The 23,061-nt window shown below is 35.5% G+C and overlaps 1 protein-coding gene across 1 annotated transcript; it reads right to left on the bottom strand.

The window, feature by feature from the left end:
- Window positions 1–22,191: 22,191 nt before the first annotated feature.
- LOC123925185 (U6 snRNA-associated Sm-like protein LSm3) lies at window positions 22,192–22,745 on the bottom strand. The gene has a single exon (XM_045978388.1). The coding sequence runs from the start codon at window positions 22,725–22,727 to the stop codon at window positions 22,419–22,421; it is 309 nt and encodes a 102-aa protein (XP_045834344.1). The 5' UTR covers window positions 22,728–22,745; the 3' UTR covers window positions 22,192–22,418.
- Window positions 22,746–23,061: the final 316 nt, after the last annotated feature.

Raw genomic sequence — 23,061 nt, 5'->3', positions numbered from 1 at the left:
AATATTTCCCAATTCTACTCTATTCTAAATTAAAAGCATTAAATCAGGTTTGCAAAATTGATCTTCAGTAACTACCCATTTTCAATTCTGAAGCTTATTAAAAACTTTGCAACTGTGGATATCTCAACAGAAAATCTACACATTCCAGATGATACTATTTGCCCTTCTTCCTCTTTTATAAATATTCTAGGCAAATTCCTTCATATTCACATTGATTTTAGTTGATATTTGTTGAGCAAGAGTAGAATCAAGATCATTGATAAATTTTCTGTTGCCCTTTGGATCACTTACATATAAGGTATAAAGATACAGCACACAGATGCCAAAGCATAGTTTTTTATATTATGCAAAGTTTCTTTTTTTCCTAAAAACATACATTTAAAGCAAATCTCACCAAAAAAAGTATTTACTTTTTATTTGAATTCCACCATTTAACCAGTGGTATCTTTACAGGTATAAAAAGTCTAAAGAAAACATAAGAGAGGTTCCCTGGTTTCTCCTTTGCCTCCTACCCTTGCCTCCTTTCCTATTTTTCCCTCCTGGTGAACCCTGACTAACCAATGCAGGGCTCTCAGAAACAAGAAATACTGTTTTGATGCTTATTCAGATCACAACCATCACTAAGAGTGAGAGGCACAACACAGGCCTCACCTTTAATTCCAAGTTTCAGTCAGAGACAAAAACTGCTGCCCGAAAACTACAAGGGCATATACACAACATTCCTCTATCCCATAAAAACCCCAAGACTGTTTTAATCACCAAGTCATACAGTCTCATGTGCACCCTGACAGATCTCAGCTTGAGAAAGCTTTTAATTGCAATCATGTTTTAAAGTTCTAAATAAAAACTTATCTATCATTTTTTTTATTGGTCAGTCTTTTTCAGGCCCAGACAATTTTAAAAACCAAACTTGGAGTACTGTTGTACATCCTTTCCCTGGAGTCTATGGACATCTACAAATGGAGTTTGACTGTACTTGTACAGTTGGCAAGAGAATAGAGGACTCTGTGAGACTCAATGAGAACATAAATGTACTCTCTGCAAAAAATCTTGCACAAGGACAGAAGGACTCAAAACTTGCACAGATGCATAGGCACTTCTTGGTTCTAAGGCTATTTGAGTTTCACATGGTGTCTAAAATAGGGTAAGGCATGGAAGCTCTCAATGCAGAGTCCATTTAGTATCTCTTTATTATCTCATTAAAACAAATTATATCTAGCCTCAATTTTAAAGTATTCAGTGTCAAAAGATTTTTTTGCTGCTGCTCAATGTTCAATAAATTATTGTTAAATTTTCCAGCCTGATGTGAACTCTTTCTGGGGAAGGGGATGGGGGTTGGTTTAAGCAAGTTTGTCAACTGTGGGTGAAGTTAACTTTGAGTGAAGAGCAAGGGTAATAGGTTTCAAAAGCAGAACATATGATTTGTAGAAACATAGTTTTATTGAGTCAAGCAAGTGGCAGACAAAAACACCAGCCACCAGTGCTAAAAAAAATGTAAAAGGTGGGGTGCCTGGGTGGCTCAGTGGATTAAGCCGCTGCCTTCGGCTCAGGTCATGATCTCAGGGTCCTGGGATCGAGCCCTACATTGGGCTCTCTGCTCAGCAGAGAGCCTGCTTCCCCCTCAATTTCTGCCTGACTCTCTGCCTACTTGTGATCTCTCTCTGTGTGTCAAATAAATAAATAAAATCTTTAAAAAAAAATGTAAAAGCATTACCTGGAAATTGAAAGGAAAATATTGTCAGGGAAATTAAAAAAAAAAAAAAAAAGATGGAAAAGAGAAGTCTTCCACAAAATTGAGAGAGCTAACACAAACTAAAGTGATTTGGGCATTATGTATAACCAGTTAACCTCTTAATATATTGGTTATTCAAATTATGCCACTTAAGAAAAAAATTACTCAAGTACTTGGCCAGCTCATTTGGAAGAACAAGGGACTCTTGATCTCCAGGGCATGAGTTTGTGCCCCATGTTGGGAGTAGAGATTACTTAAATAAATAAAACTTAAAACAAAAAAAAGACACAAATTACTTTGGGCTTATTATCATCCACATGTTACTGTCCTATTTAATTGTTACCAGTAAAGGCAAAATATGTTTCTATTAGATCGAAGATCTGTTAAAGAGTAGGTGTGTCGCCTCGGTCCAAAACCTATGGGATACAGCAAAGGCGGTTCTAAGGGGGAAATACATAGCCATCCAAGCCTCCCTCAAAAACATTGAAAAATCCAGAATACACCAGCTGTCTCTACACCTTAAAGAACTGGAGAATCAACAACAAATCAAACCAACTCCACATGCAAGAAGGGAAATAATCAAGATCAGAGCAGAGATCAATGAGGTAGAAACGAGAGATACAGTAGAACGTATCAATGAAACTAGAAGCTGGTTTTTTGAAAGAATCAATAAGATCGATAAACCATTGGCCACACTAATCCAAAAGAAAAGAGAGAAAGCCCAAATTAATAAAATTATGAATGAAAAGGGAGAGATCACAACTAACACCAAGGAAATAGAAACAATCATCAGAAATTATTACCAACAGTTATATGCCAATAAGCTAAGCAACCTAGATGAAATGGATGCATTCCTGGAAAGCTACAAACTCCCAAAATTGAACCAGGAAGAAATTGACAACCTGAATAGACCGATATCTAGTAATGAGATTGAAGCAGTGATCAAAAACCTCCCAAAAAATAAGAGCCCAGGACCTGACGGATTCCCTGGGGAATTCTACCAAACTTTCAAAGAAGAAATAACACCAATTCTCCTGAAGCTGTTCCAAAAAATTGAAGCAGAAGGAAAACTTCCAGACTCTTTTTATGAAGCCAGCATTACCCTGATCCCCAAACCAGGCAAAGACCCTACCAAAAAGGAGAATTTCAGACCAATATCACTGATGAATACGGATGCAAAGATTCTCAACAAGATCCTAGCAAACAGGATCCAGCAGCACATTAAAAAGATTATCCACCATGACCAGGTGGGATTCATCCCTAGGTTGCAAGGTTGGTTCAACATTCGCAAATCAATCAGTGTGATAGAACACATCAATAAGAGAAGAGAGAAGAACCACATGGTCCTCTCAATTGATGCAGAAAAAGCATTTGACAAAATCCAGCATCCGTTCCTGATGAAAACGCTTCAAAGTATAGGGATAGAGGGAACATTCCTGAACTTCATAAAATCTATCTATGAAAGACCCACAGCAAATATCATCTTCAATGGGAAAAAGCTTGCAGCCTTCCCGTTGAGATCAGGAACACGACAAGGATGCCCACTCTCACCACTCTTGTTCAACATAGTATTAGAAGTTCTAGCAACGGCAATCAGACAACAAAGAGAAATAAAAGGTATCCAAATTGGCAAGGAAGAAGTCAAACTCTCTCTCTTCGCAGATGACATGATTCTTTATATAGAAAACCCCAAAGACTCCACCCCCAAACTACTAGAACTCATACAGCAATTCAGTAACGTGGCAGGATACAAAGTCAATGTACAGAAATCAGTGGCTTTCTTATACACCAACAATGAAAATACAGAAAGGGAAATTAGAGAATCGATTCCATTTACTAGCACCAAGAACCATAAGATACCTGGGCATAAACCTAACCAAAGAAGTAAAGGACCTGTACTCGAGGAACTACAGAACACTCATGAAAGAAATTGAAGAAGACACAAAAAGATGGAAGACTGTTCCATGCTCTTGGATTGGAAGAATAAACATTGTTAAAATGTTTATACTGCCTAGAGCAATCTATACTTTTAATGCCATTCCGATCAAAATTCCACCGATATTTTTCAAAGAGCTAGAGCAAATAATCCTAAAATTTGTATGGAGCCAGAAGAGACCCCGAATTGCTAAGGAAATGTTGAAAAACAAAAACAAAACTGGTGGCATCACGTTACCCGATTTCGAGCTTTACTACAAAGCTGTGATCACCAAGACAGCGTGGTACTGGCATAAAAACAGACACATAGACCAGGGCAACAGAGTGGAGAGCCCAGATATGGACCCTCAACTCTATGGTCAAATAATCTTCGACAAAACAGGAAAAAATATTCAATGGAAAAAAGACAGTCTCTTCAATAAATGGTGCTGGGAAAACTGGACAGCGATATGTAGAAGAATGAAACTCGACCATTCTCTTACACCGTACACAAAGATAAACTCGAAATGGATAAAAGACCTCAACGTGAGACAGGAATCTATCAGAATCCTAGAGGAGAACATAGGCAGTAACCTCTTCGATATCAGCCACAGCAACTTCTTTCAAGATATGTCTCCAAAGGCCAAGGAAACAAAAGCAAAAATGAACTTTTGGGACTTCATCAAGATCAAAAGCTTCTGCACAGCAAAGGAAACAGTCAACAAAACAAAAAGGCAACCCACGGAATGGGAGAAGATATTTGCAAATGACAGTACAGACAAAAGGTTGATATACAGGATCTATAAAGAACTTCTCAAACTCAACACACACAAAACAGATAATCATATCAAAGAATGGGCAGAAGATATGAACAGACACTTCTCCAATGAAGACATACAAATGGCTATCAGACACATGAAAAAATGTTCATTATCACTAGCCATCAGGGAGATTCAAATTAAAACAACATTGAGATACCACCTGACACCAGTTAGAATGGCCAAAATTAGCAAGACAGGAAACAACGTGTGTTGGAGAGGATGTGGAGAAAGGGGAACCCTCTTACACTGTTGGTGGGAATGCAAGTTAGTGCAGCCACTTTGGAGAACAGTGTGGAGATTCCTGAAGAAATTAAAAATAGAGCTTCCCTATGACCCTGCAATTGCACTGCTGGGTATTTACCCCAAAGATACAGATGTAGTGAAAAGAAGGGCCATTTGTACCCCAATGTTTATTGCAGCAATGGCTACGGTCGCCAAACTGTGGAAAGAACCAAGATGCCCTTCAACGGATGAATGGATAAGGAAGATGTGGTCCATATACACAATGGAGTATTATGCCTCCATCAGAAAGGATGAATACACAACTTTTGTAGCAACATGGACGGGACTGGAAGAAATTATGCTGAGCGAAATAAGTCAAGCAGAGAGAGTCAAGTATCATATGGTCTCACTTATTTGTGGAGCATAACAAATAACATGGAGGACATGGGGAGATGGAGAGGAGAGGGAGTTGAGGGAAACTGGAAGGGGAGATGAACCATGAGAGACTATGGACTCTGAAAAACAACCAGAGGGTTATGAAGGGGCGGCAGGGGGGTGGGGGGGTGGAAGGTTGAGGAACCAGGTGGTGGGTAATAGGGAGGGCACGTACTGCATGGAGCACTGGGTGTGATGCCAAAACAATGAACACTGTTATGCTGTAAATAAACAAATAAAAATAAATATAAAAAAAAAAGAGTAGGTGTGTCGACTATTGGTATAATCCCCTCAATATGACTGCTTACTTTACTTACTTTTATGATTGTTTACCATCTTGGGTTACAATATATTCACTTCTTATCAACTAAAATACTAATTCTGTTACAGTGATTTTATGTAAAAATATTTTCAAATATTAAAATTAAATATATATTAGTATTACATTATTTCTAGGGATTACAATGAACTTATAAGTAAATATCTTCTAGAAAGGAAAAAAAAAGAAACAATAAGAAAACATTTCTTTTAAGAAAAAATGGACCCAAAATAGTTTTTATACAGCCACAAATTTTCTTCCTAATAAATATTTTGAAAGATATATCATGCATTCTAGGGCACCTGTGTGACTCAGTCAGTTAAGGGGTTGCCTTCGGCTCAGGTCATGATCCCAGGGCTCTGGGATCCAGTCCTGCATCTACTCCCTGCTCAGCGGGGAGCCTGCTCCTCCCTCTCCCACTCCCCCTGCTTGTATTCCCTCTCTCGATGTCTCTCCCTCTCCCTGTCAAAGAAATAAATAAAATCTTAAAAAAAAAAGAAAAATATATCATGCATGCAAATAATACGTAAAATAAAATGGGAAGAAAATAAAATGACCAGCAATGTGCTAAAATTTGAATTCTTCTAACAATTCTGATGTCTTTCTGTCTTTCCCTTAATAGAAGCTTTTCCAGCTATAGATCTAACCATGGCATTTCTCAGTCAGCTAGTTTTGGCCATGAGACTAAACTCTGCCCAATGGGTCACAAAGGGAGCTGTATGATGGGATATCTGGTAAAGTCCTTGAAGGGAAGAGGTATGCCCTTCTTCATCACATCCTCCTTCCTGCTGACTGAAATGCTGGCATGGTGGCTGGACTACAAGACACATGAAAAGTAAGGAAGTTAGGGCCACAAGGAACATAGAAGAGGCGAGGTCCCAAATAAACGTCTGATCAGCCGAACCAGTCCTGGACTGATTACTCTGGACTTTATGTATGTGAAGGAGAAATATACATTTATCGTTTTAACACATCTATTAATTTTGTATTTTGTCACCCTTAGTCTTACTTAATACATACAAATAAAAACATCTTCTCCTAGACGACCACTATATGTCTTTTAGTTAATTGTATTTTGTTTCACACTGCTATGAACATTTTGATAAAGAAAAGTTAACATTCAATTGTGATTTGTTTTCTTTTCTTTAGACTTTCCTAATCCATGTTAATATATATAATTTTGTATATGTTTTCTAATATCGCTGTTTTTTGAGGCTTTAGTCAAACTGCATATACATATATAGCTATATATTAAGGTATAACCTTATATATTATATATTACATATAGCTATAACTATACTTATATATAGCTATAATCATAAGTATAATACATGATATAATATATGATATAATAAATAGCTAGAATTATAGACTAAATATATGACAAAGTATTTATTGAATAAAATAGAATATTATTGAAAGGCTTAGATACAATTTGGTAGTTTTATCAATGACCTATTTAATTACTAAAGATGGACATTCATAGCAAATTTAAGATACATATGTCATTCAAAGTGACAGTAATGCCACCCATCAAGTTTTAGATTTTTAGAAGCTTGTGAGAAGATAGTTAAGTGCTGATGAAAAAAAAAATTGTGTATCCATATTTGGAAGGGCATATAACTTTGGTGAATATGTAAATGATTCAACCATTTAGGAATATTACAAACTTTGTGACTACAATTAATATATTTTTTTAATGTTTTAGCGCTATTCATCATTCTGAATGGAATGAAATGAGACTTTATTAGCATACTCAGTGTTTCTACAGGTAAATGGAAACCTCCTCAATTAAGCGAGTAGTGATGTGAAATCATTTTTGGAAGTTATTCAAAATATGCATAGATAATTTATGTTTTGTCCTAAATTAGCCCTTCAAAAACATTCATTTTAGAATTCATTGTATTGGCTATATTTTTTCTGTTTAAATTCAATAGGTCAAAAATATTTAATTGTTCAGGATATTTGAACATGACTTACAGTCTTCAAGATATTATACTAATAAATCTCCAGGTAGATAATGTTTTTTGGCATCTGAGTAGCACTTTAAGAATGGACTGTAACTGTGAATAATAAGCAATGATTATTAACTGATATTAAAGAGGATGTAAGTTTAACAGATTTTAAGCAACATAATCCCATTGCTAAAATGAGTTATGGTATTGGGAATCCATCTCATTTTTTGATAACTGTTCCACATTTTCATTTTGGGGAATTTATATGAAAAAAAATTAAGTGCCTGAACAACTAATTTATAAGTAAAAATAAGAATATAATCAAAATCCCCATCCAGCTACATCTTCATAAAAAATGACAAAGATGCTCCTTGGGGCGCAGGGTTGGCACGGGTGCGTTTTGAGATCCTGCCCACCGGGAGTGGCACCAAACAGCTGCTCGCTGACTTCTCCTGCAACAAGTTCCCTGCGATCAAGGCCATGCTGTCCATCGACGTGGCCGAATGAAGGGCCCAAGGGGCCCCCATACAAACTTGGGTGACACGGAGCAGGAAGGGCTCACCCATGGCTTGAGCCCCCTGCCCATGCTGTCCAGCCTGGGAAACCCTCAAGACAGCCTGGACTGGATCCCCAGCCTTGGGCCTACGCCCTCTCCCTTGCTCCCAGGCTGGGGGGACCCCACCCCAGCGGGGACTTCCTCACTTTTGCACATTCTGTGGGAGCCCCATGGCCCTGCTCAGTTCTCCAGCCCATCAACCCTGCAGGACAGAGTGGCACCTGACCCAGCGGCTCTCTGAATGGATACAGGGGAGAAGACAGTCCACACTGTTTGCTGGTCCCAAGCCTGCAGATGGGACATTCCTACCCATCCCTTGGGCCACCGTGGGGGGATGGGGATGGTTGGCACTCACATCTTTACACTCAAAATAAAGGTTAAAAAGAATTAAAAAAAAAAAAAAAGACAAAGATGCAATAAAAAGGATACCTATATAATTGGCTCTAGTACATTTTTAAAGACTTTATATAAATTCCATTGTTTTATTAATCTAAAACCAAGTAGTGGTATAACAAATATGCTCATATGGAAATGTATATTTAGAAGACATTTAAGAATAAATCATTTCAGAGATATTCTGTGACCCACATAACAAAAAGGGTAAAGTGGAAATATACGTTTAATGCAAAAAAGGGACATTATTTATGTTTTGCTTCTTTAATTTCATACATTCATATATTGTTGTACTTTAATGCGTTCCAGTTTATGCAATAAAATAGATAGAGGTAACAATGCCTGGGCCTATGTATATCAGCTAAATTGAGCATATTATGAAACTATTATTATGTATAAATAAACAAATATACAAACAGAAATAAGACATCTTATCAAGGGTTTAGATTTCTTTGCTTACTCTTGTTTCAAATTTTGATTATGCTCCAAATAAAAATCACAGTAAATGTCCTTGTGGAGATCAAAATTGTATGTGAAGATCATTTGCCCAGATTGAGAAAGATCTCTTGGTACTAATAAAGAAGATGTAAGTAGAGTTTTGATATTTCCTACATAACAACAAATATTACAAGAAGGGAAAGTGGATACTTTGGTGGAAAAGTGAAAGAAAGGAATTGAGTGTAAAGTGCAACTTAATTGCAGATGTTAGAGCAAAGAAGCAAAAATATGAGATCATGAAAAAAGTTTTCATTTCCAGTTTGAAAATTGAACAATTAGAAAATCGAACTATGCCTCCAGTAAACTATGCCTCCAGTTTTGGCAAAATACTTTTTAATCTGTGTTGAATGATTGAAATAGTTATAATTTATTTATATGTGTGAATCTATCAATTAAAATCACTAAATATAAAAAACTTATTTAATCGCAATATTTTGTCTATCTTTGACAGTGAAAACCATCATCATTTAAAGAAGATAACAATTTATTGTCCACTCTGGGGCGCCTGGGTGGCTCAGTGGGTTAAAGCCTCTGCCTTCAGCTCAGGTCATGATCCCAGTGTCCTGGGATCAAGCCCCGCATCAGGCTCTCTGCTTGGCAGGGAGCCTGCTTCCTCCTCTCTCTCTCTCTCTGCCTGCCTCTCTCCCTACTTGTGATCTCTATCTGTCAAATAAATAAATAAAATCTTTTAAAAAAAAATGTATTGTCCACTCTAAATGTGAAAGTATACTTGTCTTAAAGTTTTAAAAATTAAAAAAAATTAACTTGAATGAAAGCATAAATTAATAACCTCCTTTTCGTTCCCTATAATTGATAGTTACCCTAATTGCTAGCACTCTCATATCAGAGTATGAAAATGTGACCAGGGGCCCGTGGGTGGTTGTTTAAGGATCTGACTCTTGATATTGGATCAGGTCATGGTCTCAGGGTTGTGAAGTTGAGTTTTGCTACAGTCTCCGCACTCAGCATGGAGTTTTCTTGTCCTTCTCCCTCTCCTCCTCCCCCGACTCTCTTTTGCTCACATTCTTTCTCTCAAATAAATAAATAAAATCTTTTAAAAAATGTGACCAGAGTAAACTTTACAAATTAATAAAACCTAAAGAAATCATAAAATTAGTAAACCAGACATTTTTTAATCATAACCATGTTTTATTTCGCTTACACTACATAGACTATACTAATATGTAGCAGGTCACCATTGTTTGTGAGAGCAGCTGGGATTATGATAGATATTAATATGTCTGGGTTCTTTTTTTTTAATGATTTTATTTATTTGACAGAGAGATTGAGAGAGAGAGACTGTGAGAGAGGGAACACAAGCACAAGGAGTGGGAAAAGGAGAAGCAGGCTTCTGGCAGAGGAGGGCGCCCAGTTCAGGGCTGGATCCAAGACCCTGGGATCATGACCTGAGCCAAAGGCAGAAGCTTAATGACCGAGCCACCCCAGTGCCCCAGTAGGTCTGGGCTCTTTTAATTGAGACATATTATCTCAGCATTGTGGAAAATGTATCACTGAATTATTCAGGTAGTTTATGTGTATCTCAAAAATATATAGTTTTAAAAAATTCACTGAATCTCATTTTTTTTTTGTTTTGTTTTGTTTATTTTTTTTTTTTTAAGATTTTGAAAATTTTATTGAATTTTACTCTTTACAACTTCATGCAATAGAACTGGTTATGTCTATAGTCTATGAACCATTTTTACAATGCTGGTTAATGGGGCTTTTATAAGACCTATGCTTTTTTTTTTTTTTTTTTTTTTTCTCATTTTATTTATTTTTTCAGCGTAACAGTATTCATTCTTTTTGCACAACACCCAGTGCTCCATGCAAAACGTGCCCTCCCCATTACCCACCACCTGCTCCCCCAACCTTCCACCCCTGATGAATCTCATTTTTTAACTAATTTTGAACATCCTCATTTTAGAAAGTCTAGGTGGTTAAAAAAAGCTAGACTGTTTTTCTGGCTTTGGAACATGTATTATTAGCAGTATACTTAAAACAACAACAAAAATAACAATGATAAAAATAATCAGAAAAAAGAACTGAGATGACAGAATTCATGAGAATAATAAGGAATAATGAAGAGTAAAAAACATCCAGAACTTATCTTTAATAAATTAAAGAGCACTGTAAAAGGCAAATCGGGAGGCCAAAAAGATCTTTGCATTTCTCTTTACTGATTTTCATACAGAAAATACATTAAAAAAAGCAGAAATTAGAAAATAAATGGATATATTTACCAAAGAATAAAATTGTTGATTAACATTATTATCTGATTTGTTAGTGCATATTTGTATATAGCTCAGATCATAGAACGTAGATATCTTGGTATTCTGTATTTTCACCAACATTTTCCATGTAATTAATTTTAATGTAATCATAATTCTTAATAGTTTCATTCCTAAATGGATACATGGTGATATACTGAACCTCTTTACAAATGTGGATGTTTAGGAGATTTTTTTTATAAATTTTTTTAAAGATTTTATTTATTTATTTGACAGAAAGAGACACAGTGAGAGAGGGAACACAAGCAGGGGGAGTGGGAGAGGGAGAAGCAGGCTTCCCAGTGAGAAGGGAGCCTGATGCGGGACTCCATCTCAGGACCCTGGGATCATGACCTGAGCCAAAGGCAGCCACTTAATGACTGAGCCACTCAGGTGCCCCTGTTGTCATTTTTACCCACATACTTTAGTAATATAAATATTGATGTAAGGGAAAATTAAATGTTGTTTAAATGTATATTATTTAATATAAAGAATTCTGGCATTTTATGAAGCCTAATATTTCTATTTTTCTTCTTATGTTTTGAGTTTTCTTCCACTCTATGTTATTTATAATATTTTATATAAAACCCTGCCCTTCACTCCATCTATATTTTTGTTATTATATGTTATGTAATGGAATTCTAAGTCATCATCCTAAGGTACTATTGACTTTAATTAGAATGATGACATTTTTATTTTATTATGTAACAATAATGTTAATACACCTTCGGTTTATCTTTCTTTTTTTCCTAATAACAATCTAGTATATATGGTATATTGCACAGCCCAAATCTTCTGTATTGAGATTCAAATCTATTTAAATATATAAAGACAAATTAACATCTTTTAAATATTTAATTTGCAAGCATCAAAAGGCAGTAATAAAAGATAATATAAAGAACAACAAAAGAAACACACGAATCACAATTATAATTAAAATCAATTTCTGGATCACTTAACACAAGTTAATAAAGATTCAATTGTTCTATAACAAATTACATTATATTGAGGAAATCCTTCACAAAAGTTAAAAACTCCCTAAAAATCATAAGGAAGCTATTTCATAACTTTCTAGTCTTCCTGGTTCCTATTTGTTACTAATTCATACTTTTGGGACCAACTAGAAATCTGGATAGCTTTCCATCTCTCAATAGGCTGCTTTTGAATGTAGCCTGATGCTATCACTAATGTTATTGGAAGGATCACTCATATCACAATTACGTTTAATAAACTGATGGCACTTCTAGTCAACAATATAAAGGGAAGAATAATGAAGAAATAAGAAGATAGGAATTGGAATAAATAAAGGTGTCCTTATTTAGGGACTATATAATCTATATACAAAATCTCAGTATAATCAAAATACAAACTATTAGAAGAGGATGTCATTTATTTGACAAATGAAAATCAGACCTAAAATATAATATAATAGTATTTCTTAACATCAACAGTAAGTAACTATAAAACATACTAAATATAAGATACTATTCACAAGATTCCATGTTATAAAGTATCACAGAATTAATGTAACTGAGATTTTATAGTATCTCTAAGGAAAAATCTTCAAAGCTCTAAAAATTATGCTACCTGTTCAAAATTTTCCATCTTCAAATTTGGAATGTCTTATAATCAATGAGGTATGAAAACATTATTAATTTAACTAACAATAATTTTTTCTTAATTGTCCATAAAATAATAGTGTATCTTCCAACCAGGACATCTTAGATTCAGTGACTCATGGTAAAGGCTGCAGAAGACGCTCTGAATTACTGGACACATATTAAATTCTTCTGGATGTGTTGACTTAATATAATAAAGATATCTGTTTTCCCTAAATTAAGCTACAGAGCTGGTGCCATCCTAATTCGAATCCAATGGAGTTTTTCAAAAAGTTGAAAACTCTAATTAAAATTCAAAGGGGAAAATAAAGGATTACAAAAACTAGTTATTCTTCTTTTTTTTTTTTTTTTTTAGTGGGGAACTTGTCCTACCAAATATTAGAAAATGCAAGTAGTCTTCACTTTTTATAGTGGTGTGAGACCAGACACACACACACATACACACACAAACACACACAGAGACATACACAAATAATCATACAGGCCATAATCATGAAAACAGTCTAAATAATCAATGGAAAAATTGCCATTGTTCCAAGACTTTCACTTTTTCTCAAAATATTAAATTCTAGTGTTGGTTATAAATATATACAGGAATAAAATGATAAACTAATATTCATCACACTGTAATATAAAACATTAGATATACTGAGAATTAAAGTTATCTGTGTAGGGGCGCCTGGGTGGCTCAGTGGGTTAAAGCCTCTGCCTTCGGCTCAGGTCATGATCTCATGGTCCTGGGATCGAGCCCCGCATCGGGCTCTCTGCTCAGCAGCGAGCCTGCTTCCCCCTCTCTCTCTCTGCCTGCCTCTCTGCCTACTTGTGATCTCTCTCTGTCAAATAAATAAATAAAATCTTTAAAAAAAAAAAAAGTTATCTGTGTATGTGTAGAAAAATACCAAGAAGGATTTGAATATTGTTTGCCTTCCCCTTTTATCATATAACCCATGACACGGAGTGAACATCTTTTCTACGCTTTGAAGATTGTTACACTTCTTTTTAAGTTTGGATCAGCTTCTGATATTTTATCCTTTGCACTTCCAAGGCCTTGAAATACCTCTGTGAGTTTCTTTCATACGAACATTTTGGCTGGCGTGTCGACACGTCCTCTGGAATATATTCATCCTATTCATCAAAGCACTTTTCTCATTTATGCAGATAATTTCACGTTCACTAAGTTCCTCTGGTTGGATATCTACAGTCCCCAACAGCAACAGTGTCCATGTTCTCATGGGCAGTTATTTCTTCTGTAACTCCATCTACGTTTGGTTTATTTCCAGCATTATCCATTTTCACTTCTTTGCTGCACTTTCATTTTTATGAGATAATTTCTTCTTTTCTTTATCCATTTTATATAAAATATCATATATCAGTGAGACACTGAAGCAACACAATTAATAACATTGCTTTGCTGTGTGTGACCTGAAAAACAGATGTATGGCGACCAATCACCAAGAGAACCAACAGATGAAGAAGTGAGATGATTGGTCTCTGATCATGATGTGTATTTTTTATGTGCTTAGTAATAAGTGAAACGAAAAGCTAGCAGAGAAGCCTGGACTTTATGCAATTACTCACCATTAATTTACCCAACCAGGTAACTAAATTTTGAATTGTGTGGTTGGAGGAGTGGTATTATTTAACTCCCGTGTTCACTGAATTCATGCGGATTAGAACTATGCAAATCAGAACCAAAGGATTGCCTGTACTTCAAAGGCAAATGATAAAATGGCATGTTATTGTCACAACCACAGACCAATAGAGCAATGGAGAAAGAATAGAGAGCTCAAGGTCAGCCTCAGGCAGGAAAAAAAAAAAAAAAAAGGAGAAAAATCAACAAGGCAAGAAACATTTCTTTCGTAGATAAAGTTAGACCACTAGCTCTATCTATGGGGAAACATACAACTGGATACCTCCTGATATAAAAAAGATGGAACCAAATGAGACTAAATTTTTAAGTATTTGAAACAAAACTATAAAGTTAATGTAGAAAAGTACAAAGAATATTTTTGTGAATATTAAATGAAATAACTATTTTTTTAAAGATTTTATTTATTCATTTGACAAAGAGAGAGAACAAGCACCAGCAAGGGGGAGGAGTGGCAGAGCAAGAAGGAGAAGCAGATTCCCTGCCAAGCAGGGAGCCGGATGTGGGCTCGAACCCAGGTCCTGGATCATGACCTGTGCTGAAGGCAGACTCTTAACCGACTGAGCCACCCAGGTGTCCCAAACTAATTATTTTTAAATCCATTTTTTGTTTCCCCTCATCCTCTTCATTTACTATATGATTACGTGAAATGTTAACATGATTGTAAAATCATATTAAAAAAAAAAAAATCCTCAGAAAACGTCCCTCTGTGCACCCCTTCCACTCCATCTTCATCCCCCTATCCTGCACACTTTTTTGATCTGCATGGACATTAAAGCAAGTTAAAGTATATTATAAACTGAGAGAGAATATCAGGAACATGTTAATCACAAATAAGTGATTCAAACGCTAAAGTACTTTTGGAAATGAAGGAAAAAGTCACTAAACTAATAGAAAAAATTGGTATTTATCTGAAGAAAAGAAAAATTGAATATCCAATAGCAATATAAAAGGAGCTCATAATCTCCACGATTATGGAGATAAATCACATGTCTCATTCATCATCTTTACATATTTTTAAAAATTTTAAGTAAAATATTGGTTTTTGGTAAGTATTCGCTATAATGAAAATACACATGCAGCGTTTTGTTGTTTAAATTTATACAATCACTTTAGAAAACACCATCCATTCTGATCATCTACCACAGCTGAAAACGTGCATCACTCATTAAACTTAAAATTCATTCTTGTTAAAAATGGTAAACACAACATTTTTGTAAAAAATGGTAAACTCCAAATTCAGAATAATGGTTACTTCTGAAACTGGAGATAAGGAATGAGGGAAATGACACTTTGAAGTCAGGAGAAATGATCTGTTTCATAAACTGGTTAGTAGATACGCTGGTGTTTGTCCTATCACTAACTGTAGAAGGCAGAATCATTCACCAAAGATATCCACCCTCTCTAATCCCTAGAAACTGTCAGTACCTTATGTTACATGTTGCATAAGAAAGTGTTTGCAGATATAACTGAAGTTAAGGACTTCAAAACAGGGAGCTTATCCTGGATTATGTCAATAGGCCAAATCTAATCAAGAAGTCCTTAAAAAGCAGAGGATTTTTTTTTTCCCCTAGCTAGAGTTAAATAGATGTGGCAGGAAGGTGTTCAAAGTGCGAGTAGGATCCCTCCTGCTGTTGCAGGAGAAGGGATACACGAGCTTCTAGGAGCAAAGAGTGCCTTCACAGACAGCCTTCAAGAAAACGGGAGACCTCAGTCCCACATCCGCAAGGAACTAAATCTGGCCACCAACTCAGTGAGATTGGCAGTAGATTCATCCCCAGAGCCTCCAGAAAGGAACACAGTTCTGCCAGTACCATGATTCGGACCTTATGAGAATTTAAGCTGAGGACCCATTTGAGCTATGCTGTAATTACAATTTTGACTTACAGAAGTATAAGAGAGCAGAGGAGTGTTGATTTAAGCCATGAAATGCATAGTAATTTATTAGGGCAACAATCAAAAATAGATGCACTACTATTTTCGTGTTATACATATAAACAATTATTTTAGTGCAGTCACTGTTTTTTTTTTGTTGTTGTTGTTGTTTTGTTTTTTGTTTATCCGGGGGGTTTTTTGTTTGTTTGTTTGTTTGTTTGTTTTTAGAGAGGGAGAGGGAATCTTAAGCAGGCCTTATGCCCAGCACAGAGCCCAACACAGGACTTATATCTCACAACCCTGAGATCATGACCTGAGCAAAAATCAAGAGTTGGGTACTTAACTGACTGAGCTACATAATAAATAGAAGGTTTCAAATTCACAAGATTGATAAAATAATTTTGGGTTCTTGTATACTTCATATTACTATTTATATTATTATTTATATTCATATTACTATTAATGTTTTTCTACTAAGAGCAAAGTGGGTGTAAATGTAGAGTTTCTCAATCCAATTCAAATGTACTTTGACTCAAACAAATGACAGTTATCCTTACATTCTAAGTTTATTAGCAGTTTTTTGTTTCTGTTTTGTATGTTTTCACTGTATACGTAATGAAATAGTTTAAGGCAAGGCTTGGCGATCTATGGCCTACAAGCCAAATCTGGCCTACCATGTATTTATGTAAATCAGATTTTATTGAAACACAAAATCCATTTGCTTAGTTATTGTTTACAGCTGCTTAAATGCACCAAGAGACAGTTAAGTGGTTGCAATAGAAAATATACGGTCCACGAATCCTCAATTATTTACTAGCTTGCTATTCATACAAAAGTTTGCCAAATTCCAATTAAAAAAAAACAGGATTTTTTCATAATAACTTCATGGTGTAAAAATCCATGAAAACAAATTAATGATGACCAAATTACAGAAAAAAGTACAAAACCTATTATATTTCAAAATTTGAAAAATGCGTAATTATAACATATGCTCAGAGACCTTTTTTAGAGCTCTTTTAATTGAAGAGAAAGCTTATCAAAGAAAGTATAGGGAATAAAAGAATGTGGAAATCTGTATGGAAACATATCCATTTACCTAAAAAGTATGCTCTTTTGATTTTCCTGTCTCTTCATATTTTTAGTCTTGTAATACCCTTTCCCTTTCCTCTTTTTTTTTAAATTAATGGTCCTTTATTTCATTAGTAGCTCTTTCAATTACATATAAGATTGGCTAGTTTTGTTTTATAAATTTAAAAGGTGAAGCAATTAAATTGAGCAAATATGTATCTTAACTTTTAAAGTATGAAAGGAAAAATAATCTTGTAGCTTATCTTTATTCATAGGATTGCTAGAAGAAGAAATCATGAATTGATTTCTCTGGAGAAGGAAAAAAAAAGTGAAAGTTGAAATTAGACCATATTCTACGAGAAGTATAATTAGATAAAGTTAATGTTCCAAGCAGGATCTATATGTTCTATTTCTAATTTCTAATCTTCCCAGAGATTCTAAATCTTTTCTGACTCCTGGCATAGATTTAATCATCACTCTTCTTGAGTGTGATCTGAAATGAATTATATAACAGTTGAGCAAGGAAAGTCTCTAAAACTAAGCGAAGCCTAAAACAAATACAGCATAGTGTATAAATAAACAAAGCCACAATATAGTATGTATAATTAGAGTCTTATTTGCACATTTTTTTTCATAGGTCATCAGGTTTTGGAGAAATATATTTAAATGAGAATAGTTAAGAATTATGATGCCCTTCTGAGTGTTTATGTCTTTTCCCTGCTAAGAATGGAAAAATACACAGAATGATTGATTTTTCTCTCCTGAAAAGGAATACTAGATTGTTATATGATCTTTAAACATTCACCCCTGACGTGGTTCTTAAACCTTCCGTTGGCTAGTCAGATAATGAGGGCAAGAGCCTGGATCTTGATGTTGGTGTGATCAAAATAATGGTTGGAAGAGTTTGTGATGGAGGCGGAAGTGGTCTGTTGGGAGAAGAGAAAGATCAGAACATTTAACTCCGGAAAGCTTGAAAGTTAAGTTTATTTTTTCCCTTGTCCTTAAAGTTGTGACTTAATGTTCCATACTTGCATGGAGTTAAGAGAAGAACACTTCCATGTCTAGGAAAAAAGTGTCCTTGCAAAGAATTATTTAAAAGTGAGTAAGCTAAGCAGGTCAGGCCAAGCAAACATTCTATTTATCCAATACACAGTAAACGCTTCCTAAGATGCCCAGTACTGCCATTTCTTGAGATGGGCAATCTGGAACAATCTATAGGGCATCCTTTGCAACCTATTATTTGAGTCACCTGAAGCATATAAGGCAGTGGGTTCTCAAAGCAGTTCAGCAATTCTCAAACCATAGGAAGTTAGCACCTACCCAAGCAGAAAATCTGGAACCAGCCTTGGTTGAGGATTTCTTTCCTTTCCTTTCCTTTCTTTTCCTTCCTTTCCTTTTCTTTCTTTTCTTTTCTTTTTAATTAAATAATTAATTTATTTGACACAGAGAAAGAGAGAGAGAGAGAATATAAGCAGGGGGAGTCTGAGAGGGAGAAGCAGACTTCCTGAGGAGCAGGGAGCCAGATGCTGGGCTCGATCCCAGGACATTGGGATTATGCCCTGAGCAGAAGGCAGATGCTTAAGGACTGAGCCATCCAGGCACCCCTCTAGTTGAGGATTTGTATTCAGTCCTAGAGAAGTGTTATTTTAACTCCCTGGAAAAAAAAGACAGTTGAAGTGGCAATTATGCGTGTATTCCTGGGATAACAGAATCAAATAAAACAATGAAATCTATCTGAATCTAGATGTAAAAGGGGGAGAACTTTTATTTCTTTAATTTCAAGGGAGTATTTTGAGGATTAAATCACAATGTTTGAGTCTCCAGCATCTTGTATGATCCCGGGCCTTTTATTACTTTCCTAACCAGGCCTTTCCTTGGAGGATTATATATTGTTTATCTTTCTTTGTGCTACTAGAACAATCTATCAAAAATGTAAATGTGAGGGCACCTGGGTGGATCAGTGGGTTAAAGCCTCTGCCTTCGGCTCAGGTCATGATCCCAGGGTCCTGGGATCAAGCCCCGAATCGGGCTCTCTGCTTGGTGGCGAGCCTGCTTCCCTTCCTCTCTCTCTGCCTGCCTCTCTGCCTACTTGTGATCTCTGTCTGTCAAATAAATAAATTAAATCTTAAAAAAAAATCTTTAAAAAAATGTAAATATGATTATACCACAATCCATCTTAACACCTCAACAATGGCCTACAAAAAATCCTTAAGATGACCCTGCCTATTTCCTATCTTTTATGTTTTGCTTATGAAATACCAAATCACCTGTTTTTCTAAGCAGATGCTATAATTTGCATCAATGTCTTTCCTCTTACATCGGCATCGGTTACTCACTCCCTGGCATCGATTACTCACTCCCTGGCATGTGTGCGTGTGGGTGAGGGGTGTTTCTATCTCGTTATTGGCGACCTAGGTACCCCAATCCTTCAAGAGACCATAGTTTTCATGGTCTTAGTAAAATCCCCCTGATAAAACAACTTAACACCAATCCCTTTTCACCCAAAACATGAATAGCTAGATGATGTGTTATTCTTCTGGAGTCCTAATCTAAGCTTCATAGATAATATTTTAATATTTCTGGCTCTTCATGGTGCTTGTAAAAACTTTGAGGCCAGGACAGACAATTTATTCATATTTATAAGCTTAAGTAACAGTGACGAGCCTAATAAATTTGCCCTGAATTAAATAGAAAACAATGTTTTGAGTACACAATGGTAGTACTTGATACACAAGTTAATTATAAACATCTTTTTTTTTTTAGACTTTTTTAAAGATTTTTTTTTTTTCTTTTGTCAGAGAGGAAGAGAGAGCACAGGGTGTGGGCAGGCGAGGGAGAATCAGGCTCTCTGGTCCCTGTTGAGTAGGGAGCCTGATGCAGGATCCTGGGATCATGACATGAGCCCAAGGCAGACGCTTAGCCGAATGAGTCACCCATGTGTCCCAAATGTAAGCATTTTAAAAACAATAGAAAAGTAGTACAAAATAACATAAATTTTAAAACTACCTCTATGTATTCAATTATAAGGAATTCTTTAAAAAAACGAGCAAAAATATAGGAAGGGGGACTTAAATAACATCTCTGTAGAACTTTATCATTATAACAATGTCTAGTGTCTTTGGGGTTTTCATGGATCTCATCTTCTTTTAATTTTCACAATGCAATTCAGCCCTCTGGCAATTTATTAAAAAAATTTGCTTTTAAGTGCCGTCTTGAACCTATGACAGAAGGTTCAAGAGGATGCTGGAGATATATTTATTCATTGAAGTCTCTCAATACTTTTGTAATTGTTGCTCCTTATACAAACAGCCCTTGGCCTTTGAAAAGTGTGTTCTCATCAGAGTTATCTTTAAACGTGGGGAAAATTTATCATTCACATTAATGCTTGATGAGGTTGGTTTTCTTAAAGAACTAAAAAGGCATCCTATTATTTTTACTGCATGCATTCACCTAATATTTTTAAATGATTTTGTTGTAACTCTAAAGTTAATTATTTATTATTTATTTAATTTATGTTTTAATTTTTAGTAACACCCGATGGATGGCAATAGGGTAGTAGATCAATTATTTTTTATTATTATTGTCTTTTAAGTTGTGTGACAGCAAAATAATTTGGGACTTCATATTACTATAGAAAAGTTCTCTTGTCTTGCTCTGTGAAAGCAATTAAATGGCACCCTGACCTGGTTTAATTCTAAGCTTATTTACATCCCTGTTCTCTTTAAATAAATTGTATAACATAAAAGAATGAAAAATATTCAATGATTTTTATAAAAACAATAATTGCATCAATTTAAAATGGTATCACGTACAATTATAGAATACAGAATTTTCAGTTCTACATTCTTTAGCAACATGATATCTTAGATAATATGATCCAAGTACAGAAATTAAATTTAGAATTTGAAGTGGCAGTCTGTCTCAGAATAACATCCTACCTGAAAATAAATTACAATAAATTACGTATGTCATGACTACTTGGCTAGTGAATCATTTACTCGTTAATTTAATAAATATTTATTGGGAAGCAGGCTGTGTGAGGCATTCTTCTAAATGATGGGAACAGAGAATGTACAAAGTTAACATGAAACTGTCCTTGCATTCGAGGAGCTGATTTCCAGAAGGTGAAAGATATCTGACAACGGTTAAACAGACAAGATGATTTCAGAGAGAAGCAAGTAACCATAACATAAAGAGAATAAGGTGAAGTGACTCTGGGGAGAAAATACTTCAGATACGACGGTCAGGAAATGCCTCCATGGGAAAAAAAAAAAAAAAAGAATGTTATATGCACTAAATCCTGAAGATAAAAAAGCAGTCAGGCTCATACAGTCTCACTCTAAACCAGAAAAAAGGTATAGCATGTTAATGAGACAATGCACATGCTATGTTTATAGGAAAACCAGACGGGCAGCGAAGTTTGAGAGGACTGCCCAAGGTAAAGATGGACAGAAGTGACCTCAAAAGGAGAGGCACAGGGTCTGCAGGGTCATGTTGTCAAGAGAAAGGGGTGTGGCTCTTATTACAAGATGAAATAGATATGGAGCAGCATCCAATGCATAGATTTAAGAGGAAGTGACATTATGTGGTTTATATATATCATAAACGCAGCATGGAAAATGAATAGTCTGTGGAAAAAGATAAAAAGCAGCAGAGAGTTTGGTTATATAGCTACTGCAGTATCCTGGTTAATTCAATGTACTATAAGACACTGTTTTTATTTATTCATTTATTTATTTATTTATTTATTTATTTATTTATTTATTTTTGTATCAAAAAAGGAAACATCAAGTTTAATTTAAAAGAAAAACAAACCCAGAAATTGTCTGAGAAAACAACAGAACAAATTAATTCCTGAAAAAAGAGTTCTGCATCTTGGTGATCACATTTATTGAAAACACTGGAAAAAAAATTAAAATGCCCATTAGCTTAAGAATTTTTGAGTTATCTGTAATCAACTCATTTCAGGAGTGGAAGAATCCTTGGTCACTTCTTAATATCAAAATTTATGCAGGTTTCTCTTTTGAATGTCTTCTACATTTAAAGAGGCAATCATACAAAAACTCCTATATTCCAGACATGATAAATTCTTTGTTTCAGCCAACTCTTAATGGAGGGGCAACTAGTACAACACCACCTCCCCGGACAAAAAGCATCGGAATATTCCGTTTTGTTGATTTATATATCTCTTCATACGTTTCCTCATCAATTTCTACAGTAGTCACAGTTTCTTCCACATTTCCCAATATCATATTTAAATGCTGATCATAAGCATGTAATAGACCTCGAAGCTCTCTGTCATTTCTCATTTTCACATAAATTTGCTCATCCAGGCTGAGCCTGATGAGATCCAGGGGCTCTTCTACAGTGTTGGTGGTTTGTTGCTGGTCCACGTCGTCCGCCATGTTTCAAACCCTGCGCCCTTTCCCCTATTTATTTATTTTTAAAGATTTTATTTATTTATTTGACAGACAGAGAGAGATCACAAGTAGGCAGAGAGGCAGGCAGAGAGAGGGGGAGAAGCAGGCTTCCCACTGAGCAGGGAGCCTGATGCGGAACTCGATCCCAGGACCTTGAGATCATGACCTGAGCCGAAGGCAGAGGCTTAACCCACTGAGCCACGCAGGTGCCCCAAGACACTGTTTTTAATGCTGTATGAAAATCTATGCACCTACATGTGCATTCTTTCACTAAGTAATTATTCAAATGCTTGTGAATATTACACTTGGTCAAAGAATA

This window comes from Meles meles, chromosome 14 (genome assembly GCF_922984935.1).
Source record: "Meles meles chromosome 14, mMelMel3.1 paternal haplotype, whole genome shotgun sequence".
Taxonomy (NCBI): domain Eukaryota; kingdom Metazoa; phylum Chordata; class Mammalia; order Carnivora; family Mustelidae; genus Meles; species Meles meles.
Note: the sequence above shows the minus strand (reverse complement) of the source record. Positions and strands in the feature narration are given on the sequence as shown.

Bases quoted from the DNA above. Each gene is read 5' to 3' on its own strand.
- LOC123925185 (XM_045978388.1), bottom strand. From the start codon at position 22,727: ATGGCGGACGACGTGGACCAGCAACAAACCACCAACACTGTAGAAGAG.